General features: G+C 36.0%; 2 protein-coding genes across 4 annotated transcripts in view; both read right to left on the reverse strand.

Annotated features, from left to right (window-relative positions):
* Positions 1-8,531, reverse strand: part of Atf6 (activating transcription factor 6) — a 208,009-nt gene extending 199,478 nt beyond the window's left edge. Inside the window, exons 1-2 of one of the 2 annotated variants that reach the window (XM_077791001.1) lie at positions 8,440-8,531; positions 4,035-4,104 (exon numbers count right to left, since the gene is read on the reverse strand). In XM_077791001.1, coding sequence (XP_077647127.1) covers positions 4,035-4,104; positions 8,440-8,451 — 82 coding nt within the window. In that variant the 5' untranslated portion in view covers positions 8,452-8,531. The remainder of the gene's footprint in view (positions 1-4,034; positions 4,105-8,439) is intronic. The other variant, XM_077791002.1, reaches the window with a different exon arrangement.
* Positions 8,532-14,956: 6,425 nt separating this feature from the next.
* Dusp12 (dual specificity phosphatase 12) lies at positions 14,957-23,844 on the reverse strand. 2 transcript variants are annotated; one of them, XM_026381464.2, is made up of 6 exons: positions 23,455-23,842; positions 21,909-22,022; positions 21,702-21,820; positions 21,224-21,320; positions 19,832-20,018; positions 14,957-16,450 (listed from the first exon to the last, which is right to left on the reverse strand). In XM_026381464.2, the coding sequence occupies exons 1-6, from the start codon at positions 23,793-23,795 to the stop codon at positions 16,289-16,291; spliced, it is 1,020 nt and encodes a 339-aa protein (XP_026237249.1). In that variant the 5' UTR covers positions 23,796-23,842; the 3' UTR covers positions 14,957-16,288. The 2 variants fall into 2 exon arrangements, with proteins under 2 accessions (XP_026237249.1, XP_026237250.1); XM_026381465.2 differs by lacking the exon at positions 19,832-20,018 and having other exon boundaries at positions 23,455-23,844.
* Positions 23,845-24,105: the final 261 nt, after the last annotated feature.

Below are 24,105 nucleotides of genomic sequence, written 5' to 3' on the forward strand. Positions count from 1 at the left end.
ATAAAGTTTGTTCCTGTTTGAATGGCTCGTGATTTGTGCCCAGCCAGACTGCGGCACTGTTCTTACAACTTTCTGTATGTTTGAAAGTACTTCAAAATTTTTAAAAATGTATACACATGCATATATATTCATAAACTAGCCACTTATCATTACTTTCACTGCTACCATTATAACTCATGGGGATTGCTTACAGGGGCCTCCAAGTAGTCCCTCAGCTTCTTGTCTTGCCTTCTTTCAATCTATGTTCAATGAATCAGCTAAACTAAGGCTATAAAAACAAAGGATATTACAGTGAATCAGAATTCTCATAGTGTAAGAAAAGAAATGCAAGTATAGTCATGTACAGTAACATCTCAGTCCACAACATCCAGCATATATAACAATCATTCCATAAGATTATAGTGGAGATGAAAACTTCTTATTGCCTACTGACATCATAGCCATCATAATGTTTTAGTATGATGCATTATATCTTAGTAAGATGCATTACTCAGGTGTTTGTGTGATGCTGATATAAACAAAACTACTCTGTTGCCAATTCTATAAAAGTATATCATATACAATTATATATAGAATGTACATAAGACTTGATAATGATAATCAATGATTATGTTACTAGTTTAGTATTTACTATAATTTTTATCATTAATTTAGAGTATGCTCCTTCCATATGTGAAAAAAAGTTTACTGTAAAACAGTACACCATGTTGCATTGGCACACATCAGTAATTTCAGCAATTCGGGATGCTGAGGCAGGACGATTCCAAGTTCGAAGCCAGCCTGAGCAACGTGGTGAGATGTTGCCTCAAAATTCAAAAAATAAAAACAGCTGGCAGTGTAGCTCAGAGTTAGGGTACTCTTGCATTCAATGCCCAGTACCACAAAAAAAGGAAAAAAAAAAACTACACCATGTTCCACTAGCAGACACCTCATACATCTCATGTTTACTGTATCTCAACTGCATCATTTTTCTCTCTTGTTTAATTGAATTTCCTGTTCTTCTGTTCATCATGGCCCTAGGAGCAACAAGCGTCACTAAATACATATATACCATATAATCTAAGTGTGTAATAGACTATACAATCTAATTTATGTAAGTATACTCTATGATGTTTGCACAACACTTCTCAGAATGTGTCCCTGTTGTTAAGTGGTGCATGACTATATTCAATGCATGAAGGTAAGAATAAACCCTATGATTTGGCTTTGAACACTAAGTATTAGTATGAAATCATGCTTTTTTATGTTTATTTTTTAGTTGTGGTTGGACACAATATCTTTATTTTATTTACTTATTTTTATGTGGTGCTGAGGAATGAACCCTGGGCCTTACAGGTGCGAGGCAAGCACTCTACTGCTGAGCCACAACCCCAGCCCCTAAATTCATGCTTTTTAAAAATAAATATTTCCTTGTTCAGGGCTGAGTGCTCACCTAGCATGTACAAGGCACTGGGTTTGATCCTCAGCACTACATAAATGTAATATAAAGATATTCTGTCCACTTAAAACTTAAGAATAAATATTTTTTTTAAAAAATTTCATTGTTCTTAGGAAATTCATGGTGAAGTGTTTAGGAGTATCATATTATCTGCTGCCTATTTTCAGATGAGAAAGATGAAGTATGCATGATTCTTAAAGAGTGTGGCAGGATGTTAACAGCTGATAAATTTAGATAAGGAAAATACAAGTCATCAATGTACTGATCTTTCAGCTTTTCTGTGGTTAACAAACTGATGGTGGTTGATAAATATATGACTATATTTATAGAATATTATAGAATTCATGAGAAACTAGTGGCACTGTTTACCCCTATAGTATCTCTAATATCTATTGCCTACTCCTATGTCCTTTTCACCAGTTCCACGCTACCAATATTTGGATTTCCTTCAACAGCAATAAACTATGGCAGCTATTATTTTTAGTTTGCATAGCCACCTTTTCCACCGGACTCCACCTTGATCATTTGTTTGTTTACTTCTCATAAGTTTAGCAAAATGAGAAATAGGCCACTAGGTTTAGCAGTATGAAATCAGTGGAGACCTTAGAAATAAATAGCTTCAGCAGAGTGATATAATCTGATTGAAGTGAGTTTAAGAGACATGAGAGAAGAGAAACTAGTATCACTGAACATGGATTTTCTGCTATAAAATAAAGAGAAAAACCTCTAAAAGGAGTTTTGTTTCCTTTTTTTAAACTACATTATGTACTGACAGAGATGATCTAGTGTAAAGATGGATAAATGATGCAGGAAACAAAAGGAAGAATATATTCAGCAATATTCTTGAAAATATGAGGAGGAATTCAAAACACATGAGAAAGGGCTGGCTCTAGCTCATTTGAAGAATGAGGGAAAAGATGCTGGAGGTTTGAGGAGGGAAGCAACTTCATAAAACAATCATCAAAGTGAGAGAGTAAAATCAGGGAAATATGGTTGGCCTGCTTCAGGTTAGTATCATGAATTTAAAATAAGACCAGTCAGCATAGATTGAATTTCAGCTACATTCTGCTATTAGTGCAGGCATGGGGTACGCAGAGTCAGATTTAATAAAGGTTGGTAGCTTATCCAAAGAGATCTACCCAACAAGTTACCAACAAGGATGTTAAGGTGTAAGCAAAGAATAGTTACAATGATGTCCATGGTATTTTAACCAGGTACGGGGAAAATGATGACATAAAGGTAATGAGAGACAATGAAAAGATGGAAAAATCTTAGTGGAACTGAAGGATTTTTGGAATTGGAATATTAAAGGGAGTGAACCAGTAGGACAGGAGATAGTGATCAGAGTCAGATTCTTTGAAAGTGAGATCATGTTATGGGACATAACAGCACATAGGATTATGATCAGAGGAGTAAATAGCCAAGACAGGTAAAAAACAAGAGTGCAGGTCCAGGAAATAAATGTTTGAAGGCTCTTCTCTGAGCATACTAAAATCATCTAATAATGTTGGAGAGAGTAACAGTAAGCTAGTTGCTGAAATTTTTCAAAAAGTGAGTGAAAATGACTCAGAGGATGACATATTGTGACAAAATGAGCTTCACACCTAGATATTTTCAGGGAGCAGGGGAGGAAAAGGAAGGACCTTTGCTACCTTCCAAGGCACCATGGTAAAAGGTTTGAGAATAAAAAAAGTTACTGCTCAGGTACTTAGGGAAAGCTGTGTCATCAGGTTTTGGTTAGTACCAGAAGGCAATGAGAACCTTCACAGAAAAGACTGAAGACATAGAAGAAACCACAATGGGAGGAACCTTCTGATCTTGGTACATATGTCTTACGTGGAGGGGAACAAAAAAGAAAGAGTAGTTTGGCGGTAGGCAAGCAGGAGGGAGAGGGAGAATATAGAGAGAGCAAATAAGCTATAAAAAGATGCTCAACATCATATGTCATCAGAAAATTGCAAATTGAAACAATGAGATACCACCACACACCTATCAGAATTGCTAATCTCCAAAACACTGGTAATAGTAAATGTTAATGAGGATGTGGAGCAACAGAACACCCATTCATTGCTGGTGGGAAAGCAAAATGATACAGCCACTTTGGAAGAAAGTTTGGCAGTTTCTTACAAAATAAAATGTACTCCAACCACACAACTCAGAATATCATACTCCTCGGTATTTACTCAAATGATTTGAAAACTTATGTTCACACAAAAACCTGCACACACTTTTATAACAGCTTTATACATCTAGGTTGGAAGCAACCTAGATGTAGTTATAGGTAAATGGGTATGAAAACTGTACTATGGACTAAACTGTGTTCCCCCTACCCTGACAAATCCATGTATTGAAGCCCTAACACCCAATATGACTGTATTCACAAATAAGGTCTTTAGGAGCTAAGTTAAATGAGGTAATAAGGGGTGTGGTCCTAATGTGACAGGACCATGGCCTTACAAGTAGAATGAACTGGACATAACTTTCTTATGTTCATATATGAATACATGACCTGTATAACTCCACATCATGTGCAAACACAAGAATGGAAGTTATACTCCTGGGGCTGGGGATGTGGCTCAAGCGGTAGCGCGCTCACCTGGCATGCGTGTGGCCCCGGTTCGATCCTCAGCACCACATACCAACAAAGATGTTGTGTCCGCGGAGAACTAAAAAATAAATATTAAAAATTCTCTCTATCTCTCTCCTCTCTCACTCTCTCTTTAAAAAAAAAAAAAAGATGTTGTGTCCACCGAAAACTAAAAAATAAAATAAATAAATGTTTAAAAAAAATTCTCTCTCTATTAATAAAAAAAGGAAGTTATACTCCATGTATATATAATATGTGAAAATAAATTCTACTATCATGTATAACTAAAAAAGAACGAACAAAAAATTAAAAAAAAATTCTCTCCCAATGACATGTGATAATGCATTAAAAAAGCAGCCATCTAGGCTGGGATTGTGGCCCAGTGGCAGAGCGCTTGCCTCACACATGTTAGGCACTGGGTTCAATCCTCATAAAAAAATAAGCAAACAAGATAAAGATATTGTGTTCATGTATAACTAAAAAAATATTAAAGAAAAAAAAAGGAAGCAGCCATCTACAACCAGAAGAGAGCCCTCATCAAAACTGGAGCTTTCCATTTGGAACTTCCAGCCTCTAGAACTGTGAGAAACTAAAATTATGTTGTTTAAACCACTTAGTCTATGATATTTTGTTATGGCAGCCTCACAGACTAATATACTATGGAACTAATACACTATGGTATTTACATACAATGTAAATTTAATCGGTGTGAAAAAATAAGGTATCAAGACACAAGAGATAGGGAGGGACCTTAAATGTATACTGCTAAATGAAAGAAGTCAATTTACAAAGGTTACTTACTGTACAATTCCAAATATATGACATTCTTCAAAAGGCAAAACTATGGAGACAGTGAAAAGATCAGTGGTTGGAAGGGGAACTTGGGAAGAGGGAATGGGAAAGAAATGAATAGGTGAAGCACAGGGAATTTGTGGGGCAGTAAAACTATTGTGTATGATATTGTAACGATGGTTACTTTCCTTTCAAAGAATTAACCTTACATTAAGGTGCGCAGGTGTGGCGGCACATGCCTATAATTCCAGCAACTCAGGAGGCTGAGGTAGGAGGATCATGAGTTCAAAGCCAGACTCAGCAGTTTATCGAGGCACTTGCAACTCAGTGAGACCCTGTCTCTAAATAAAATTTAAAAAAAAAAAAAAAAAAAAAAAAGCTGGGGATGTGGCTCAGTGGTTAAGCACCCCAGAGTTCAATTTCAAAGTACCAAAAAAAAAAAAAAAACGTTAAGAATTATTTAAGAGTGAAAGCAGTAAAACACACACACACACACACACACACACACACAGAGTAAACCTTATGAACTTTAGTTAATATTAATGTATCAATACTATTTTATCAATTGTAGCAAAACTGTTAATCTAATGCCAACATGTTACCAATAGGGAAATTTTATGGAGTAGGGAAGAACTATATGTGCTCAATTATTCTGTAAATCTAAAACTATACTAAAAAAAAAGACTCTTAAGTACTAAATCAAAAATAACTGTGAAATTCAAATTTCAATTTACATCAAGTTTTATTAGGACATGGCCATTCTCATTCATTTACAGATTTTTTTGTTTGTTTGTTTGTTTGTTTACTCAGAATTGAATTCAGGAGCACTCAGCCACTGAGTCATACTCCTAGTCCTAATTTGTATTTTATTTAGAGACAGGGTCTCACCTAGTTGCTTAGCACCTCACTTTCTACTGAGGCTGGCATTTACATTTTTTATGGCTGCTTTTATACAACAGCAACAGAGATGAGTAGCTACAAGAGACTACATGATCACAATGCCTGAAATAATTACTATCTGAACCTTTTCAAAATGTTTGCAGACCTTTGCTCTTAATATCATTACCCAAGTTAAAAGAAGCAGGGAGCACATTCCATCATGGGCTATTCTGAGACAATCACTTTATTTAAATTATTTAAAGTCCTTAGAGTCACAAGTAATAGAAATTATCTAATCTGACCTGATTTTTAAAAACCTATCTGGTTAGTTTTGTTTTGGCACAAGATTAAACCCAGGGTCACTTTGCCACTGAGTTACATTTCCAGCCCTTTCTTATTTTCTTTTCTTTTCTTTTTTTCAGATTCACATCAATTTTATTAGAACAAACTCTTTTTTTCTTTTTTTTTTCACTAAATTGCTGAAGCTGTCCTCAAATTAGCAATCCTCCTACCTCAACCTCCCAAATTTCTGGGATTACAGGCATGTGCCACCACAACTGGCTTAACTATATAGCTTCTAATATTTAAAAAAAAAATCAAGTATATCAGTAAAGCATTTGAACACCCAAACAACAACTCACAGAACAAATCCATATTTTACTGAGAAACACTAGCAGATAGTAGTTTTATACTTAAGTGCTTGCAAAAATCTATCCCTTTAGTGAACACCTAAGAAATTAAGGTTTTCAAAGAAAAGGAGTTTAAAAAGGGAAGCCTAGAAAACAACGGTAAGGAGAAGCACTCAGGGAAGGGAAGGGCAGGATACCTAGGAGAAAAAAGTCATTCATCCAACAACAAAGAACTGAATGTTCCATTAAAGAACATTAGAACTAGGAATCAGGAAAGTGGATTCTGGGTATTAGAATATAAAGTATAACATTAGGAAATATACCCCTAGTTATAGTTTAAGAAATATCATGAAAATATAATATGAACTAGCTGAGAAAACAAATCATAACTCTCTGACATACTGAAGTAGACTTGTTAATAAAAGGCATTGTAGGAAGAATCAAGTTTGTAGAAAAAAAAGTTAGGAAAGCAATATAGGATACAGACTAGGGGCATAAGCTTTCGAGGTAGAGAAGCCTCATTCTGATCCTGCTTCTACCACTCACTAGCTCTAAGTCTTTGAGTACAAATTCTCTCTCAGCCTCAGTTTCCTCATCTGTAAAATAACAGTATCTCAGTAAATTACTGTAAGGATTAGATAAAATAATGCGTATAAAGAGTTTAGGGGCTGGGGTTGTGGCTCAGAGGTACAGCATTAGCCTAGCATGTGTGAAGCACTGGGTTCAATCCTCAGCACCACATAAAGCAAAATAAAGACATCGGGTCCACCTATAACTAAAAAAATATATATTTTTTTTAAAAAGAGTTTAGTACAGTTCTGACAAAAATAAAGTGCTAAATAAATGGTAACTGTTAATATGACTAATATATGTGGCTTGGGAAAATGCATTGAGAATAGACAGTTTTTCCAGAAACTGTTAGAAAATCTACCCAAAGACTGAAATAAAAATCTCTCATACAATAATTTTAAAGAATGTCTAAAAAAAATGTCTGCCATCAGAAAATTAAATGAGGACTTCGGTTCAATAAATGGAGTTGAAATTCCACTCACACAGAGAACGTTGGTTCAAGGGAGAAAAACAAAATCAGTCTGGTTTCCTCCCAAATTCTAAAGCTGGTGAATGCTGTAGGCCCACTACAGGTTCCATTCAGAGCCATCATAATCCCAAATTCATACCAAAACCCAAGACAGTATTAAGTCTTGCAGTCAAATGGAGAATAAATAAGTCATGGTGGCTCATGCCTATACTCCCAGTTACTAGGGAAGCTGAAGCCGGAAGATCCCACATTCAAGGCCAGCCTGGGCAATTTAGCAAGATTCTGTCGGAAAATAAAATAAAAGGGGCTGGGGATGTGGCTCAGTGGTAGAGGGCTCCTGGGCTCAACCCCAGGTCGGAGTAAAGACTTACATGACAAAGCTTTAAAGACTTACAGACAAAGCTGCTTCTCTCTCATTCCCACTATGTTCCATTCCATACTTTCTGACCGTCAAAACCAAACAAAATATACCAAAAATTCAGAGCTTTATCTGGAGAGCAGTTAGGATTGTATCAGTTTATAAGTGTAATAAACTTATAAATAGGTAATCAGGGACTCGAGGTCTGGGGCTTGAGTGCTTTGCTTCTCTGTGAAGACAGACTAGAGCCCTAAAAGTAAAAGCTGCGAGATGAGAATTTTTTTGTATTACATACACATTTCTTCAGACACACCGCGCGGACGGACGGACACACACACACACACACCACTGCAATCATCACCCACATCCCCCCCGTCTGAGAAAACGGCTGACAGGCTTTCTGGCGGTCACAGCCATCCTGTCCCACGCTTCCTAATCGCCCTCAAAACCATCACCTGGTACTTCCCCAACGGAAACAGTAAAATAAACGACAATAATTCCAATCAAAATCAATCAATTTTGCTCTCACTGTGGCCAAGACAGAAGCCGAACGGTTCTGCTCGACAATTCCAGGGCCACGGTCAGGGGCAACGAGTGGCCTCACTCCCAGGGCTAGGCTCATCCACACCTGTCACCAAGAGTGGGCGGAAGTAGGGAGGAAGAAATCGGTAAACGCGGACCCGAGCCACCCCTGGTACATTCGCAGATCCCACTCACCCCACTCTTCATCTGGTCTGTGTGAGAGTCCTGGGCTAAAAGGCGACTCCATGGCGCCGGCAACACCAGCCGGCTCCCCGAAAACACAAGTTCCTCGGTCCTAGAACTCGGTGAGTAATATCTGGGACGGCGGCTGCAAGCGGACAAAATACTCCGTACCGCTGACGAGACGGTGGCCGAATGAAGACAAACTTCCTACTACGCTAGGGACTAGTAGGAACGAGCCAAGAGAAAGTCAGCAAAGCTAAATAGGATCTCTGTGTAAATGTTTCCCTTTTGGAGTTTTAACCTTTCCTGTTCCCCTGTTTTAAGGGGGCGGTGAGGGAGGTGAAGGCACGCAAATAGCTTCGGTTAAGTAAATTGTATCAATAATATTAAAAGTGAAATTTTGCAAAATTCCTTTCTGAACATACTGATTTGTTCTTTCAGAACAAAATTAGAGACTAACCATAAACGCAATTTAGTTTTTTCTTATAATTTTGTATTGATGTAAAAAATTCTCCATATGTAAAAGAGAATAAAAGAAAAGCACAGCTATTTTTCCACATTCATTAGAACTGTCTCTACTGGCACAGTATCCGAGGTAAGCGACACTATAAAAGTATACTTCTAGAAAGTCTACCTTTATGTGAACAAATTAAAGATAAACTCCCGTGCCCATAGTTATCTCCAAAAGATTAATTTCTAAAACTACTAGAAAAAGTCCAAGCCGAGCCTATACTAAAACCTGCAATAATGTAAGTTCTTAAACGTTTTATTACTAAAGTGTAAGATTCGGATTTTATTTAAAAGAAACCCACACACATCACGAACTCAAATTGAAAATGAAAAAAATCAAACTGAATTTGATAGGACAGTTTCAAGAATGCTATTTAATAGTATTTCTTTTTCATTCCTAATTTCAGCCACTAGTCACTATGTAAAGTACTCTATCGTAAGAACATGTATCCCTCTAGGACCGAGAGAAATCTTTCCCATGGTTACAAACAAAACAGAAATGCTTCCCAGAATTCTCCCAACTCCTCGTGGCTGGATGTTACAACAGATTGCAGAAGACGATCAGACCCGGGGCCCAAGCAGGGGTGGGGTGGGGTGGGGTGATTCAGGAAATACCACTCAGTGGTGACTCTTTCTGTCGTCATGTTACTAACAAGTTTTCATTTAAGGTAAAAATTATAACTCTTTCATTCTGGCACAGATACACTTTTAAAAACTGGCATAATAGGGGGGCGGATCATGAACTGAAATCGATTTCCAAGCGTGTATGAGTTTGTCGGGATGAACCCAACTATTGTGTACAACTATAAAGCTCTGATTAAAAAAATGGCATAAAAATAGTAAGTCTTCAGTATCCACCAGTCAACTTAATCTTTTAAGAAAAGCGTAATTGAACTTAAAGCATTAAACATTACAGATAAGATTGAACTCTTTCTTCTACTTCGTTTTCCTCCCTCCACATGGGCAACTTCCATCATAAATGTTGTAGGAATCATTCTAGTATAATTTTATTTTTGCTTTTACCATGTCTAAATGTTTGTAAATACATTTAGAGTCTTGATTTTGTAAAATTTACACAAATGTATCATACTCTAATGTTCTCCAAATCACTTTCTCATTTGACATACTTTTTGAAGTTCTATCCATGTTTTAACTGTTACGTGGTATTTCCAAATACATATATATCTTTTTCCATTTCACTAATGATGGATATTGAGTTTTTTCAATTGCTTACTATTCATGTAAAATATATTTGTATGGATCTCGTTGTGCATTTTTACAAAAATCTTTTTAACATGTATGCTGGGTCACTTACCAAATAATATCAATTTACATCCTCACTATGAGTGATGAATTTTCTCTTTGCTCCACATTCTTACCAACACTAGATATGGCCAGACTTAACCATTTTTGCCACTGTGAAGGGTGGTACTATAATTTACATTTCCCTGACATTTTAAAAATGGTATATTCTTTCATATTTATTAAACTTTATTTACTGTTCTGTGACTGCCCACTATTTTATAAACTTTAATTATTGGGTTTTCTTTCCCTCAATGATGTGCAAATCTTTAGATAGCGTACTGTATTCATTTATATATACATATAATAATTTATATATGTGTGTATATATATATATGTATATATGTATATATATGACACTTCTTTGTTGATGGGAGTTTTGTCCTCTAGATTTTAATGTAGATAAATTTATCAATCTCTTGATTATGGTCTCCACTATTTATATCTAAGAAATTCTTTCCTCTCCTTAGGTCATAAAGGCTTTTATTTTCATTTTTCTTTTCATATTTTTATTATTCTGTTTTTCACACTTTCTTTTTTCTATTCAATTATTATTGGAATATAGTAACACTGTTTAATTTTATATAACAATCTCATATCTAAAAACCTTAATTCTGGTACTCTAATATTTTATCTAGAAGTTCCTTAGAATTTTCCACTTAGAAGAACTTATATTACCAAACACCAACATTTAAAATTTATTTAACATTTGATTTTATAAAATAGACCTTTAATATGGAAATATTCAAACACAAGAGACAATATAATTAATCCCCACGTTTTTGTCACCCAGTTTGAACAATCCACTATTCCTATTTTATCTATCCTCCTTACAATACATTTTTCATTTTGCCTTTTTTTTCTCTTTTTTTGGCAGAGAATTTTGAAACAAATCTCACACATTTTATTTTATCAATAAATACTTTATTTTGTGTATCTCTAAAGAGAGAAGGCCTTTTCTTATCTTTCAAAAGAATAATATCTAACAAAATCAACAATTCTACAATATCATCTAATACCTATTCCATGTTCAATTTTCTGTCTCAAAAATGCTTATTAACAGTTCGTTTGTTAAAAATCAGGATCCAGGGGCTGGGGCTGGGGCTCAGCAGTAGTGCACTTTCCTGGCATGCTAGAGGCACTGGGTTCGATTCTCAGTACCACGTATAAATAAATAAAATAAAGATCTATCAACAACTTAAAAAATATTTTTTTAAAAATCAGGATCCAAATGAGGTCATCACATTGCTTTTATTTTATAAGACAGTTCCTTTTTACTTTCTTCCCTCCATACCATTTGTTGAAGAATCAGAATCATTTGTCCTATAGAATTTCCCATTTTGTCATTCCGCTGATTGTATCTTCATGGTGATGCTTAATTTTTTCCTTGTCATTTGCACCTACAGACTTGGATAGTTTTTGCTTCAGTTTTTGTTTTTGCAATGATGCATCAAAGCTACTTCCTTGCATCATATCAGGAGGCATATACATATTGTCCCACTTTTAGAGATATCAAGATTTATCAGTGAGTTTAGAATCCCACCCCACCTCCCTTGTTTTATTATAATGACTAAGACCTCTACTACATAATATTGAGGATAAGGGCAAGTGTAGTCATCTTTTGACTTGTTTCCAATTTTAATTTCATTTCATTTAAAAGTTTTGCCATTAATTTCTTTTCTGTATTTTTCATATACATTGACTAAGGAAGCTTCCTTCCCTTCTAGTTATCAAGCTTTTAAATTTTTGTTTTAATGTTATTGAATCTTTAATGTTATTGAATCTTTTTTCTTGAATCTATTCCCCATTCTCTTTCATCTTAAACCATTGGAACAGAATGAAATTTGAAAAAGAACTTTTGTCTAGGGAAGTACCACTCTTTGATATAAGTAAGAGGAGCCTCTGTCCTGTACCCATACTTTAGAGACTTAGCTGTAATTTGTGACTCTCTCCTCAGGGTAAAAATCCATGGTACCAAAGTATACACATACATACACACCAGCTCCTTGTGATGCAGAACAATCAAAGGGTGGGGAGACAAGAAGAGGCAGCCTGTGGATCAGAAGCTAACTCTTTGTATTGTAATATTTTGTTATAGAACCCCATAAAATCAGATAATTCAAAATTCAAACCTAGCACTCCAGGTTACTATGAAGGTATATTTGTCAAGAAAATAAAGGCTGGGACATCAATGTTTATAGCAGCACAATTCACAATAGCTAAACTGTGGAGCCAACCTAGATGTCCTTCAGTGGAGAAATGGATAAAAAAAATGTGGCACTTATACACAATGGAATATTATTCCGCACTAAAAAAGAATAAGATCATGGCATTTGTAGGGAATTAGATGGCATTAGAGAAAATTATGCTAAGTGAAGTTAGCCAATCCCCCAAAAATAAATGCCAAATGTTTTCTCTGATATAAGGGGGGTGACTCAAAGTGGGGTAGGGAGGGAGAGCATGGGAGGAAGATTACCTCTAGATAGGGAATAGGTTTGGGAGGGAAAAGGGGAATAGCAAGGATGGTGGAAGGAGACGGTCATCATTATACAAAATACATGTATAAAGATGTGAATTTGGTGTCAACATACCTTATATAGAGAGATATGATAAATTGTGGTATAAAGGTGTATTACGAATTGTAATGCAAAAAATAGATAAATAAGAGAGCTCATGTATAATGGCATAATTTGGCGTGATCATACTTTATATACAGAGTTACGAAAAATTGTACTGTGAATAGATAATTAAGAAAGAAATGCATTCCACTATTGTCATGTAAGAAATAAATTTTAAAAAGAGAATGTAAAAAAAAAAAAAGAAAAGAAGGGCTGGGGTTGTGGCTCAGGGGTGGAGCACTTGCCTAGCATGAGTGAGGCACTGGGTTCAATCCTCAGTACCAGCTAAAAATAAAATAAAGGTATTATGTCCACCTATAACTAAAAAATAAGTGTTTAAAAAAAATCTATTTAGATAGCCTGGTTTGTAACTTTAAAATGTTAAGGCAAATAATATGTGAGCCTCAATTTTGTACTCTCATGGGAATTCTACAAATGTTGGTGGGAAGCCTGATGGGTAAATTTACAATTCAGTTAAAATTGCATTCCATCAGTACTATCAGATTTTATAATCCAATCAACATTTCCAGCATGACTTCTTTGAGGCATGTATCACCCTGAACTGTGAACCTAGACATTAGAATATAGAGGTTAAAATCTCAGATTCTGGAGCCAGTCAAGTCTTGATTCTAAACTAAGTTCAGCCATTTGCTAGCAATCATAACTTTGAGGAAATGACTTAAATCATTGTTAGCCTCAATTCACTTTGAGAATAGGATCCATCTCATTGGGTTGTTGTAAGGTTTAAGTCAGGTAATACACATCAGTGCTTAGCATAGTAACAGGAACATGGTATGTGAGCGATAGCTTATTTAAGACCACTACTATTGCTAGGCACTGCACTTTTTTTTTAATCAGGTACTAGAATTGAACCCAGGGGTGTTCTATCACAGTTACATCCCTAGCCTTTCTTTTCAAATTAATTTATTTGAAAAAAAAATTTAATTTTGCAGTACTGGGTCCTGGACCCAGAGGTATTCTACCACTGAGCTACATCCCCAGCCCCCACTTTTTTTTTTTGTCACAAGTGAGAAGACTGGTCTCAAACTTGCAATCCCCCTGCCTGCAACTACTGGGATTATAGGTGTGTGCCACTAAGCCTGGATTACACAAAGCACATTACATCACAAAAATCCTCATATTGACCAGATGTAGATACTATTATCTCCATATCATGTAAGAACAAATTAAAGCTAATGTAAATGATTTTCTAAACAACCATGTCAAATGGGCAGAGTACATACTAATCCCACTTCATGGAGAAAACTGAACCACAATTTACAAAGACCTGCTCACTTTCTGGAAGATGTGATCAGCAGAACCAGAATTATTAGAGTACTCTCTGACTCTATGTCAGTACTATCTTAACTATGACACAACACCTCTGAAATAATTGATTAATATTGCTGTTTCCAACAAATGTGTAAATTCAAATATCCTAGATTGTTATTCCTAATTAAAAATAGAGTCCTTTTGATTTTGTTTCTCTAATGAACAAATATGTAAGTTTTTTTTTACCTCCCAAAAGTAAGCATTAAAACACTCTAAGTCTGAAAACTTTGCTCAAGATGTTTCACAAAATTTCAAAATTTAATATCCCCAAATCATTCCTCACTGGCAAATAAAATTATTACTCAAAAAAGTATCATTTTGTCTAGTTACCCCAGATGGAATACATGTTGTAAGAAAGTGGGGACTTCATCTGGTTTATTCACTGGATCACCTACAATTAATTGTGCACTTACTACATTCTCAGCAAAAATCTGAATTAACAACTATAAATTCAATAAAATCCACCTCATACTCTCCATGCTATATGCTATGCTGTAGGAAGGATAGGCATTAAGTTGAGCCATGTGAATCTGTAGCTATGGAACTGTGTGTGTGTGTATGTGTGTCTGTGTTTTATTGGGGATCAAACCTAGAGCCTTGCACATGCTAGGCAAGCACTCTATCACTATTTGATAACTTTTCAACTACAAAAGGAGGCATTTTATGTAGGTCAATGTGCTTTTACAAAACTTTTAAAGGTTTAATAATACAAAGCAAAAAAAAAAAAGAACCAATTTTGTGAAAGCTAAAACATAATTGGAGGCATTTTTTTCTCATAAGGAAGTTGCCAAAGACTGGATCTTAATACTATTGAGATTTTTCACAAGAATCATCAGGGACACTCCCACATAGGTAAAAGATTAAGGTAGGCATTTTTAAAGAGGCTTACTATTCACATTTAAATTTTAAAATTACTTCTATTTTGGCATTTATTATACAGACACATGTGCACAGAGCAAAAATGGGTTTTGGTTTTGTTTTACAATGCTGAGGATTAAACCCAGGGGTGTTTTTCACTAAGCTACATCCTCAACCCAATTTTTTATTATGATACAGGGTCCACTAAGTTACCCAGGTTGGCTTCAAACTTGTGATCTTCCTATCTCAGCCTCCCAAGTCTCTGGGAGGTGTGCACCACCATACCCAGTTTAAGCAGAATGTTTTAGACCGTAAATAAACAAAATATCTTAGAAGCACAGATTCTTTCTGATTTCATGTAAATGTTCAAATATCTAATTATGTCCAATTTTAAAAATTAATAATGACTAAAATAAATTTAGTTTTTAGAGATCAGATTAAAAAGCTAACCTAGACAACAGGTTACTTTTTCCAGTATTCAAACATGCTGAGCTAAAAAAATAATTGCTAGTAAGGTTCAATAGCACACATATGAATTGCAGGTTCTCAGAAAGCCAAGGCAGGCGGAGTATTAAGTTTGAAGACAGCCTGGGTGAGACCCTGTCTCAAAATAAAAAATTAAAATATAAAAAGGACTGGGGAGCGAGGCGCAGTGGCACCCACCTAGGTACTCAGGAGGTAGGTTTACTAATATCATCCATTAAAAGAAAAAGAAATACTTTTCAAAATATGTCCAAATATACCTACTTTACATTACTGGAAATAACAGTGTATCTATGTGAAATATCAGTTCTTAAATTTTATACATAATTTTGTCCATCCAGTCCTTAAGATTATAAAACCAACATACCTAAAATCAGAAATTTTAAAAATATATGAAGTGCTGAGGATGTAGCTCAGTAATAGAGTACTTATCTAGCATGAACAAGGCCCTGGAGTTGATCTTCAGCACCACTAAATAAGTATATAAATAAATAAATTCTATATGAAACAAAGAACATATCCAGGTTACAAAAGACTTTAATATCAAGTCAAATAAAATTTCCATGATTAAAAAGCTTTGATTTCCATGTAAAGTATTCCACCTATGTCATGTAATAAGCTAACAAAGTATAGTTTCCACGTTACATCAAGTGATTTTATCTTCTCACATTCCAAATGAAATACTGGCCTAAAAACTGCCATGAATGATAATAAGCAAGGGGGGCACATATCACCAACAAATTTATTTCCAAGCAAGTTCATAATTTTCTTGTTTGTGATCCCAAAACTGGCAGCATTTTCATTTCATCCACTCTATTCTTATGTATTTGAAAGGCAGGTGTTATCCATCTACCACATGAGCACTGTTCACCATACCAATTAAAGGATCCCAACTTGGCACTGCATTTTGGGCAAAGAAGCTGAAATAAAGCAAATGTGTTACTTCATTCATTCATTTTTATATTAAATAAATACCTTTGGCAATTCAATATATAGAAATAGATAAGACATGGTTCATATCTTCAAAGAGTGAAATTATTGCATAAAAGGCTTTTTTGTGGGGGAGAAGGGTGGTACCGGGAACTGAACTCAGTGGCACTGGACCACTGAGCCATATTCCCAACCCTATCTTGTATTTTATTTAGAGATAGGGTCTCACTGAGTTGCTTAGTGCCTTGCTTTTGCTGAGGGGGGCTTTGAAGCATAAAAGGTATTTTGTACTAAGGACAAACAGATGAATTTCAGGTTGAAGGAAGAAGCTTTAGACTTGATAAGAAGTTTTTTGTTGCTATTGTTTTTAGTACAAGAGATTAAACCTGGAGGCACTTAACCACTGAGCCACATCCCTAGCCCCTTTTATTTTTTTTATTTTGAGTCAGGGTCTTACTAAGTTGCTTAGGGCTTAGTTTCTGACGCTGGCTTTGAACTTGAAATCCATCTGGTCATTAGGAAGTTATGGATGTGACATACATGGCTTTTAATCAATTTGCAATTTAAGATTGCAAATAAAAACATCATGGCTAAAGGACAGAAAAACCTGTTAGGATTCTGATGTCCTATTACTAATTGATATTGACACCATACAAGTCAGATTTCTGACTATTTAAATACAAGTTAATGTTCCACTAAAACAGAAAAACTCCAAAAATTCTTAACAAGTCAATTATAGTTTCTCTAATGTGGTCAGAGCATTGTTGTTGTTGTTGTTATTGTTTAGTGCTTTAATTTATGCATAGTATGATGTAAGGATTCTTATTTTAAATCTTGAGCTACAGAAAATCTAATCATAAAACTCATAAACTATAAGTGAAAAAAACTGACAGATTTGATGACATATCATAAGTTTTAATATGTCAAAATATACCACAAAGTTGAGATAAGCGACAGACTGAGAAGAAAACACTTGCAGTATATTAGATAAAGCATTCTGTAAGAGTATGTACAGAGCTCCAACAAACCAGTAAGTAAAAGACAAAATTACAAAAAAAATAGGTCATGGATAGGGAAACAATTTACAGGAAAAAAAGTACAAATAGCTGGTAAATACATAAAGATATTGGTCCTGTGTAGTAGTCATAAAAATTCAAAATAAACATTTTAGTATTGAGATTTTTCACCCTACAGAATAATAAAGCTTTACCAATTTTATAATATCATTCCAAGAGTATGAAGAAATGGGTAGGTGCATTCACTTAATGAAAAGCAAATTAGTATGGGCATTTTGAATGATAACCTGCAATATTTCTAATATTTTAAATGGACACAGTTTTCAAGTCAGAAATTTTATTGCCAGGTATATATTCTAGAGCAAATTCAAATATGTATACAAAAAAGTATACACAAATGTGATTTATAACCTTTCATAAAAATGTCTTTATCTGTAAAATTGTGGTATATATGTGTAATAAGAATTGTAATGCAAAAAAAAAGTACATGTATAAAGGCATGAATTGCCATAAACATACTCTATATACAAAGATATGAAAAATTGTATTCTATATGTATAATAAGAATTGTAATGCATTCCGCTGTCATGTATTTAAAAAAAATAAAATCAATAAAACTAAAATAAAAAATAAAAAGGAATTCATTATTGATTAAAAAAAAACAACAAAAAAAAAGTCTTTATCTGTGTGTGTGTTTTCCAGGTGAAAGAAGCAAGCCAGGGCTGGGGATATGGCTCAAGCGGTATCGCGCTCGCCTGGCATGCGTGCAGCCTGGGTTCGATCCTCAGCACCACGTACAAAGATGTTGTGTCTGCCAAGAACTAAAAAATAAATATTAAAAAATTCTCTCTCTCTCTCTCTCTTTAAAAAAAAAAAAAGAAGAAGAAGAAGCAAGCCAAAAGTACAAAAGAGAAAAAAATAATTTGGATTTCATTAAAACTAAAAAAAATCCCATGTTAAATGTGTTTATGAATATGTCAAAATGAACTCTACTATTAAATATAACTATAATGCATTAATAAATATACACTAAAAAAGAAAAAAAAAACTAAAAAAATCCAACCAGTACAAATAATACCATCAAGAACGGGAAGTGAGGGGCTGGGGTTATGGCTCAGTGGTAGAGCGCTTGCCTAGCACATGTGAAGCACTGGATTCAATCCTCAGCATCACACAAAAATAAAATAAAATAAAGGTATTGTATCCGTCTACAACTGAAAAAAAATTTTTTAAAAAGAAAAAAAAAAAGAGAAGTGATTGGTAATAGGTACATTATTTTGAGGGTAATGAGAATGGTAATGGTTGAAAAAACTCTTTAAACATATTAAAAACTGGGCTGGGGATGTGGCTCAAGTGGTAGCTCGCTTGCCTGGCATGCGTGCGGCCCATGTTCGATCCTCAGCACCACTTACAAACAAAGATGTTGTGTCCGCCAAAAACTAAAAAATAAATATTAAAAAAATTCTCTCTCTTCAAAAAAATAAAATAAACATACTAAAAACTATTATACACTTTAAAAAGGTAAATTGTATGGTATATGAGTTATACCCTAATAAAGCTTTTTTTTTAAAAAAAAAAAAAAAAAAAAAGGTTACCATGGTTTAGGGAAGGCTTTCACAAAATAGCTATTACACAAATTCTTACAAACTTGTATAAAAACTATACACCTTTCAAATTCATTAAGATTATTACATGGGGCTGAGTTGTACAAAATGTACACATACACACAAAAATACCATAATCATTCAGGATAACCTTTAGAATAATAAAGGAGAAATATGGCTGCCAAAGAATGTTCAGGAGTTGCACTGTTTTAACAGGAAGCAAAAAAGAACCCCATAGCAAACACACTAAATTGAAAAATTAGAGAAAACAGATGAACCCAACAGAGAAAATGAAAGAAATTTTAAACCTAATTTAAAAATCTTGACTTACCCTAATTGTTATGAATTGTGTCACATATATTCTAGACAATTTACAAAATAAATAACATTAGCTTTATATTTGGAAAAATTTAAAACAATAGCCTTAAAAGGAATCTAATAACTTAGACCAGTGGTTCTCAAATATGTTTCATTATTTCAGATCAGCTGGTGTTTTAAAAATACTTTATATGGGGGCTATGACTCAGTGGTAGAGTGCATGTTGAGCATGAACAAGGCTTGGGTTCAATTCCCAACATCAAAAATAAACAACTTTATTTTTGATACCCTTACCTACACTAGAAAGGTATAATATTCAGAAAGAAAGGCATTAAGATGGAGTAAAACACTGGTTAAAATATGACTAAAAATACCAAAATGAACACAATATAAATCATACAATGAAACTATAGAAAATAAAATGTGTTCTCACCTGCCCATCCATCACTCCCAACAAAGTGGATTCCATCCACTGTACAGGTTCAATGAAATAAGATGTACATTGAGCCTGATTCCCTGTGGCAAGCATGAAAGATGGTGTCATTCTCTTGTGGGCAAAGGCTATAGGCCTACTTCCTTCGTTATGATCCAAAATGCTAGAACTTCGAAATAAGGATCGCCTGCAACCCCAAAGAAAGAAAAACATTAATGACTTCCAAAATGATGAAAAAATAGTTGAAATATGCAGTATTTCTTAAAGGAGAAAATAATATAACACTGATGATGTGACTTAAACTTTCAAGAGCCCCTCTACAATATGATTATTTTACTTCTACTTTTTTTTTTTTTTTTTAAGGTTGGTTCCCTCCCATCTTATTATTTATTTATTGGGAGGGGGGGTTCTTTTTTTGACTTTTTTTTTTTTTAACTGGGGATAGAACCCAGGGCGTTATGAAGCAAGGCAAACGCTTTAGCACTGAGCTACATTCCAGCTCTCCTTTTTCTTTTAAGAAGTTATATCCTTGGGCTGGGGATGTGGCTCAAGAGGTAGCGCGCTCGCCTGGCATGCGTGCGGCCCGGGTTCGATCCTCAGCACCACATACAAACAAAGATGTTGTGTCTGCCAATAACTAATAAATAAATATTAAAAAAAAAAAGAACTTTGTTCACAAGCTTATTAAAAAAAAAAAAAGAAGAAGTTATATCCTGCCGGTTGCCGTGGCGGACACCTGTAATTCCAGCGGCTCTGGAGGTTGAGACAGGAGGATTGTGAGTTCAAAGCCAGCCTCAGCAAAAGCAAGGCACTAAGCAACTCAGTGAGATCCTGTCTCTAAAGAAAATACAAAAAAGGGTTGGGCATGTGGCTCAGTGGTCAAGTGCCCCTGAATTCAATCCCTAGTACCAAAAAAAAAAAAAAAAAAGATTTGAGCCACATCCCCAGCCCTACTTTTTATTTTATTTAGAGACAGGGTCTCACTGAGTTCCTTCAGTGCCTCGCCATTGCTGAGGCTGGCTTTGATCTCTCCTCAATCCTCCTGTCTCAGCCTCCCTGGCCACTGGGATTACAGGCTTGTGCCATGGTACCGAGATGAAATTAGATCCTTTTTTTTTTTTTTTAAATATTTATTTTTTAGTTTTCGGCGGACACAACATCTTTGGTCATATGTAGTGCTGAGGATTGAACCCGGGCCGCACGCATGGCAGGCGAGCACGCTACCGCTTGAGCCACATCCCCAGCCCAAAATTAGATCCTTTTTGAAAGCAGATTTGAATCAGAAATGTATAGAGTTTCAATTAGACAAATTCTTCCTATTTTATAAGAAAATAAAACTTTTAGTTCTTTTTAGCTATAAGACAAATTCCCAGAGCATACAAAATATTTTACCTGCATTTTCTACATTTGTAGAGAACTTCATCTTTTAATCCTTGTGAAATGGTAGTTGGGTCAACAGCAAAGAGTTCTTGAGGTAAATTTTGCAATTCTATATGACAAAATTAAAAATGGATCCATCTGTCAAAATCAACTGTCTACATTTTCAGACAAAATTTAAGTAAGGTCAAATTGAGGCAACAAGGGCAAAACGCAGAAATTTTAAAAACAAACAGTGTTGGGAAATCAGGATGGGGTGGGAGAGTACATGAGAAAGACTATTGGTGGTTACACCGAACTGCCTAAATTCAAATCTCAGACTTGACATTTATTACCATGTTACCTTGCACAAGTTATTACTAGCAAAACATAGTTTCAAAAGAAAACAACAGAACCTGCTTGCAAGATTGCTGGAAATGTGAAATAATGCACTTTGTGTCCATGTAAATGACATTTGAAAAGAATCCAATGTATATTAGCAATTATTATTTACCTGGATACTTCTCTGTAACCTTTTGTAAACGATACTGCTTATAAATTGCACTAGAGGTATCCACTTCATATCCCATTGCCTGGTATAATTTCAGTTGATATTCAAACCCCTCATTCATCCTGTGATGACAAACAAATAAAAAGTTCAACTTTCTTTTCGTGAAACTACATCACAAAAGCAGAATTATTACTATATCAAAAAACTCACTTAGCTTCAGGTTTGATAGTCTGTAGATTTTCATAGGCTTTTTCAAAGGTAAGATGGTCAGTCTTCATCAAAAAAGCAGTCACTATAGCAACACTTCGACTGATGCCTGCATGGCTGAAAAAGAGACCTTCAAAATAAAATAGCAAATAGCAACAATTAAAAAAAAAAAAAGACAAAGCCCAGCCCCCTATTGATGGTTAAGTTCAGGTTTCAACTTCATGTCTACTTATATTGAAATAAACCCATTGACTCTGAAATACTACCAATGTACAGAATTTTTTATTTCCTTATTCCTTCAGAATTCTGAACCATATGAATGTATTACTTATTAAAAAATGATTACCCTAATTTTAAAAGTTTTTGTAATTACTTATGCACAAATCCATGTTCCTTTGCTCTTTACATTCAGATCTCTTCAGATCAGGTACCAGATTTCTTCCAATATCATCACTACCTTGGGTCCTTTATATAAATAATTAGAAGTGCTGGCACACAGTAAGTGCTCAATAAATTTAAACTACTGTTACTACACTTCAATCCAACCAAACAAGACTACTCAGAAATTTCCAAATACCTATCAAGATTTTCTATATTTTTTTCCTTTGTTGCAACATTACTCCATCAATCTTCTAGGCAGGGCCCAAGGATCCTTTAGATCCTAACCAATTTTCCCCTTTATCAACCATCCTCCCTCACAACAAACAAAGCATTAAAAATAATCTGCTCTTGGGGCTGGAGGTGTGCCTAGTGGTAGAGCACTTGCCTTCTATGCCAAAGACCCTGGGTTCCATGCCAGCAAATCAACAACAAAAAAAAACCCTCTCTGACCTACCTTGTGTGATAGATCATAAGACCTTCCTTCCAGAAGGGGTCCTGCCCAATACCTCAGAGAAAGGATTGCCAGAGAGAGAGAGACCAAGAAAAATCCAAATACAGGTCTTGGTGGATTTCTCCTGTCTATTACAGTAAGTCATACCCCTTTTGTCCAATTTCTTTTCTACATGGATGTTTATTCTTAATTGAATCCAAGTATTTAAAAAAAAAATGAAGTTTTCCCTCAGTCTTTGGATCTTCATTTCTGAAGGCTCCATGTCATTATATTTTAATTAAGTAAATGTGTGTGCTCTTCTCTGGTTAAGCAGTCTTTTGTTACAGATTGTGAGTGACCCTTAGGATGGAGAACAAAGGTGTAACACCGTTCGGAACTGGTACGTCTGGTTTGCGTTACAATCACTCAGGTGGGCGTCTAACCTGTACTGCAGAACTGTAAACCCTTTAGGGTGTAAGGACTCTGCCATTTATCTGATGATCCCCGCCCTCCAAAACAAAATAAAACTTGGTGGCTGCAAAATGAACCAACCAAAACATGAATCAGGGGCCCATTTCCATCCAGATCCTTCCTCTCTTTGAGGTTTTCTACGGGAGGGAATGGGACAAGGTTGTTGTGGAATGACAGCCCCTCGCCTCTCCTGGAGACCTCTGTGAAAAGGGGTGACGGGGCTAAAGTGAGGCGGGGCACTCTTCCCCTACCGACGAGATGACTTACCAGTGCACCAACACCGCACGGCCCTCCGAGCGGGCCTGGCTGATGAAGGCCACGCACCGATCCAGATGGCTGAGCAAGTCGGTCTCGGGTTTGTCCAGGGCTGGCACGAAGAGGCTCCGTAGACCTTCGAACCCAGCCCCCTCCTTGAAACCAGGTTCTGAGTCCACCGTCAACACGGCAGAGATGCCGGCCTCCTTCAAATAATGCGGCTCTGCGACTGCCGCCGCCCCACCCAGGTACAGCCCAGGCCGCACTTCCAGCATCTCCCGGGCAGAGCTGGTTCCGCTCCCGTGCGGAATCCCGCTCCCGCAGCCATGGCTCGAGCCCTCCTCTGCCAACATGGCGGCGCCCAGAAGCCAGGCGGCTGGAAGCCCTACCACCGAGTAACCGGCCGGCTAGAACGTCCTTCCCCCCCCCCCCCAGGCCCAGCTGCGCCGGCGACTCGGCGGCTCCGTCGGAGGACCACGCCCACAGTCCGCTAGTAGACTTAAGCTCCAGCTGAGCTGGTGCTCCTTTCAGAAGCAGCCCTGTGACCCCTGTTCTCCTACCATCCGAGCGTATTGTAAAGGACAACCTTCCCCAAATACAGGGTAATCTCAGGCTGTTTGTCTTGAGACTAACAGGGAAGGGGCAGCAGAGGCAACTGAATTC

This window comes from Urocitellus parryii, chromosome 11 (genome assembly GCF_045843805.1).
Source record: "Urocitellus parryii isolate mUroPar1 chromosome 11, mUroPar1.hap1, whole genome shotgun sequence".
Taxonomy (NCBI): Eukaryota; Metazoa; Chordata; class Mammalia; order Rodentia; family Sciuridae; genus Urocitellus; species Urocitellus parryii.

What these genes read in the sequence shown, in the direction of transcription:
- Dusp12 (XM_026381464.2), bottom strand. Translation starts at nt 23,795, where the DNA reads ATGTTGGCAGAGGAGGGCTCGAGCCATGGCTGCGGGAGCGGGATTCCG. An exon ending in CGTGCGGTGTTGGTGCACTG is followed by an intron (nt 22,023 to 23,454) that starts GTAAGTCATCTC and finishes TCTCTTTTTCAG; the next exon opens with CCATGCAGGCATCAGTCGAA. An exon ending in GGTTACAGAGAAGTATCCAG is followed by an intron (nt 21,321 to 21,701) that starts GTAAATAATAAT and finishes TTTGTCATATAG; the next exon opens with AATTGCAAAATTTACCTCAA.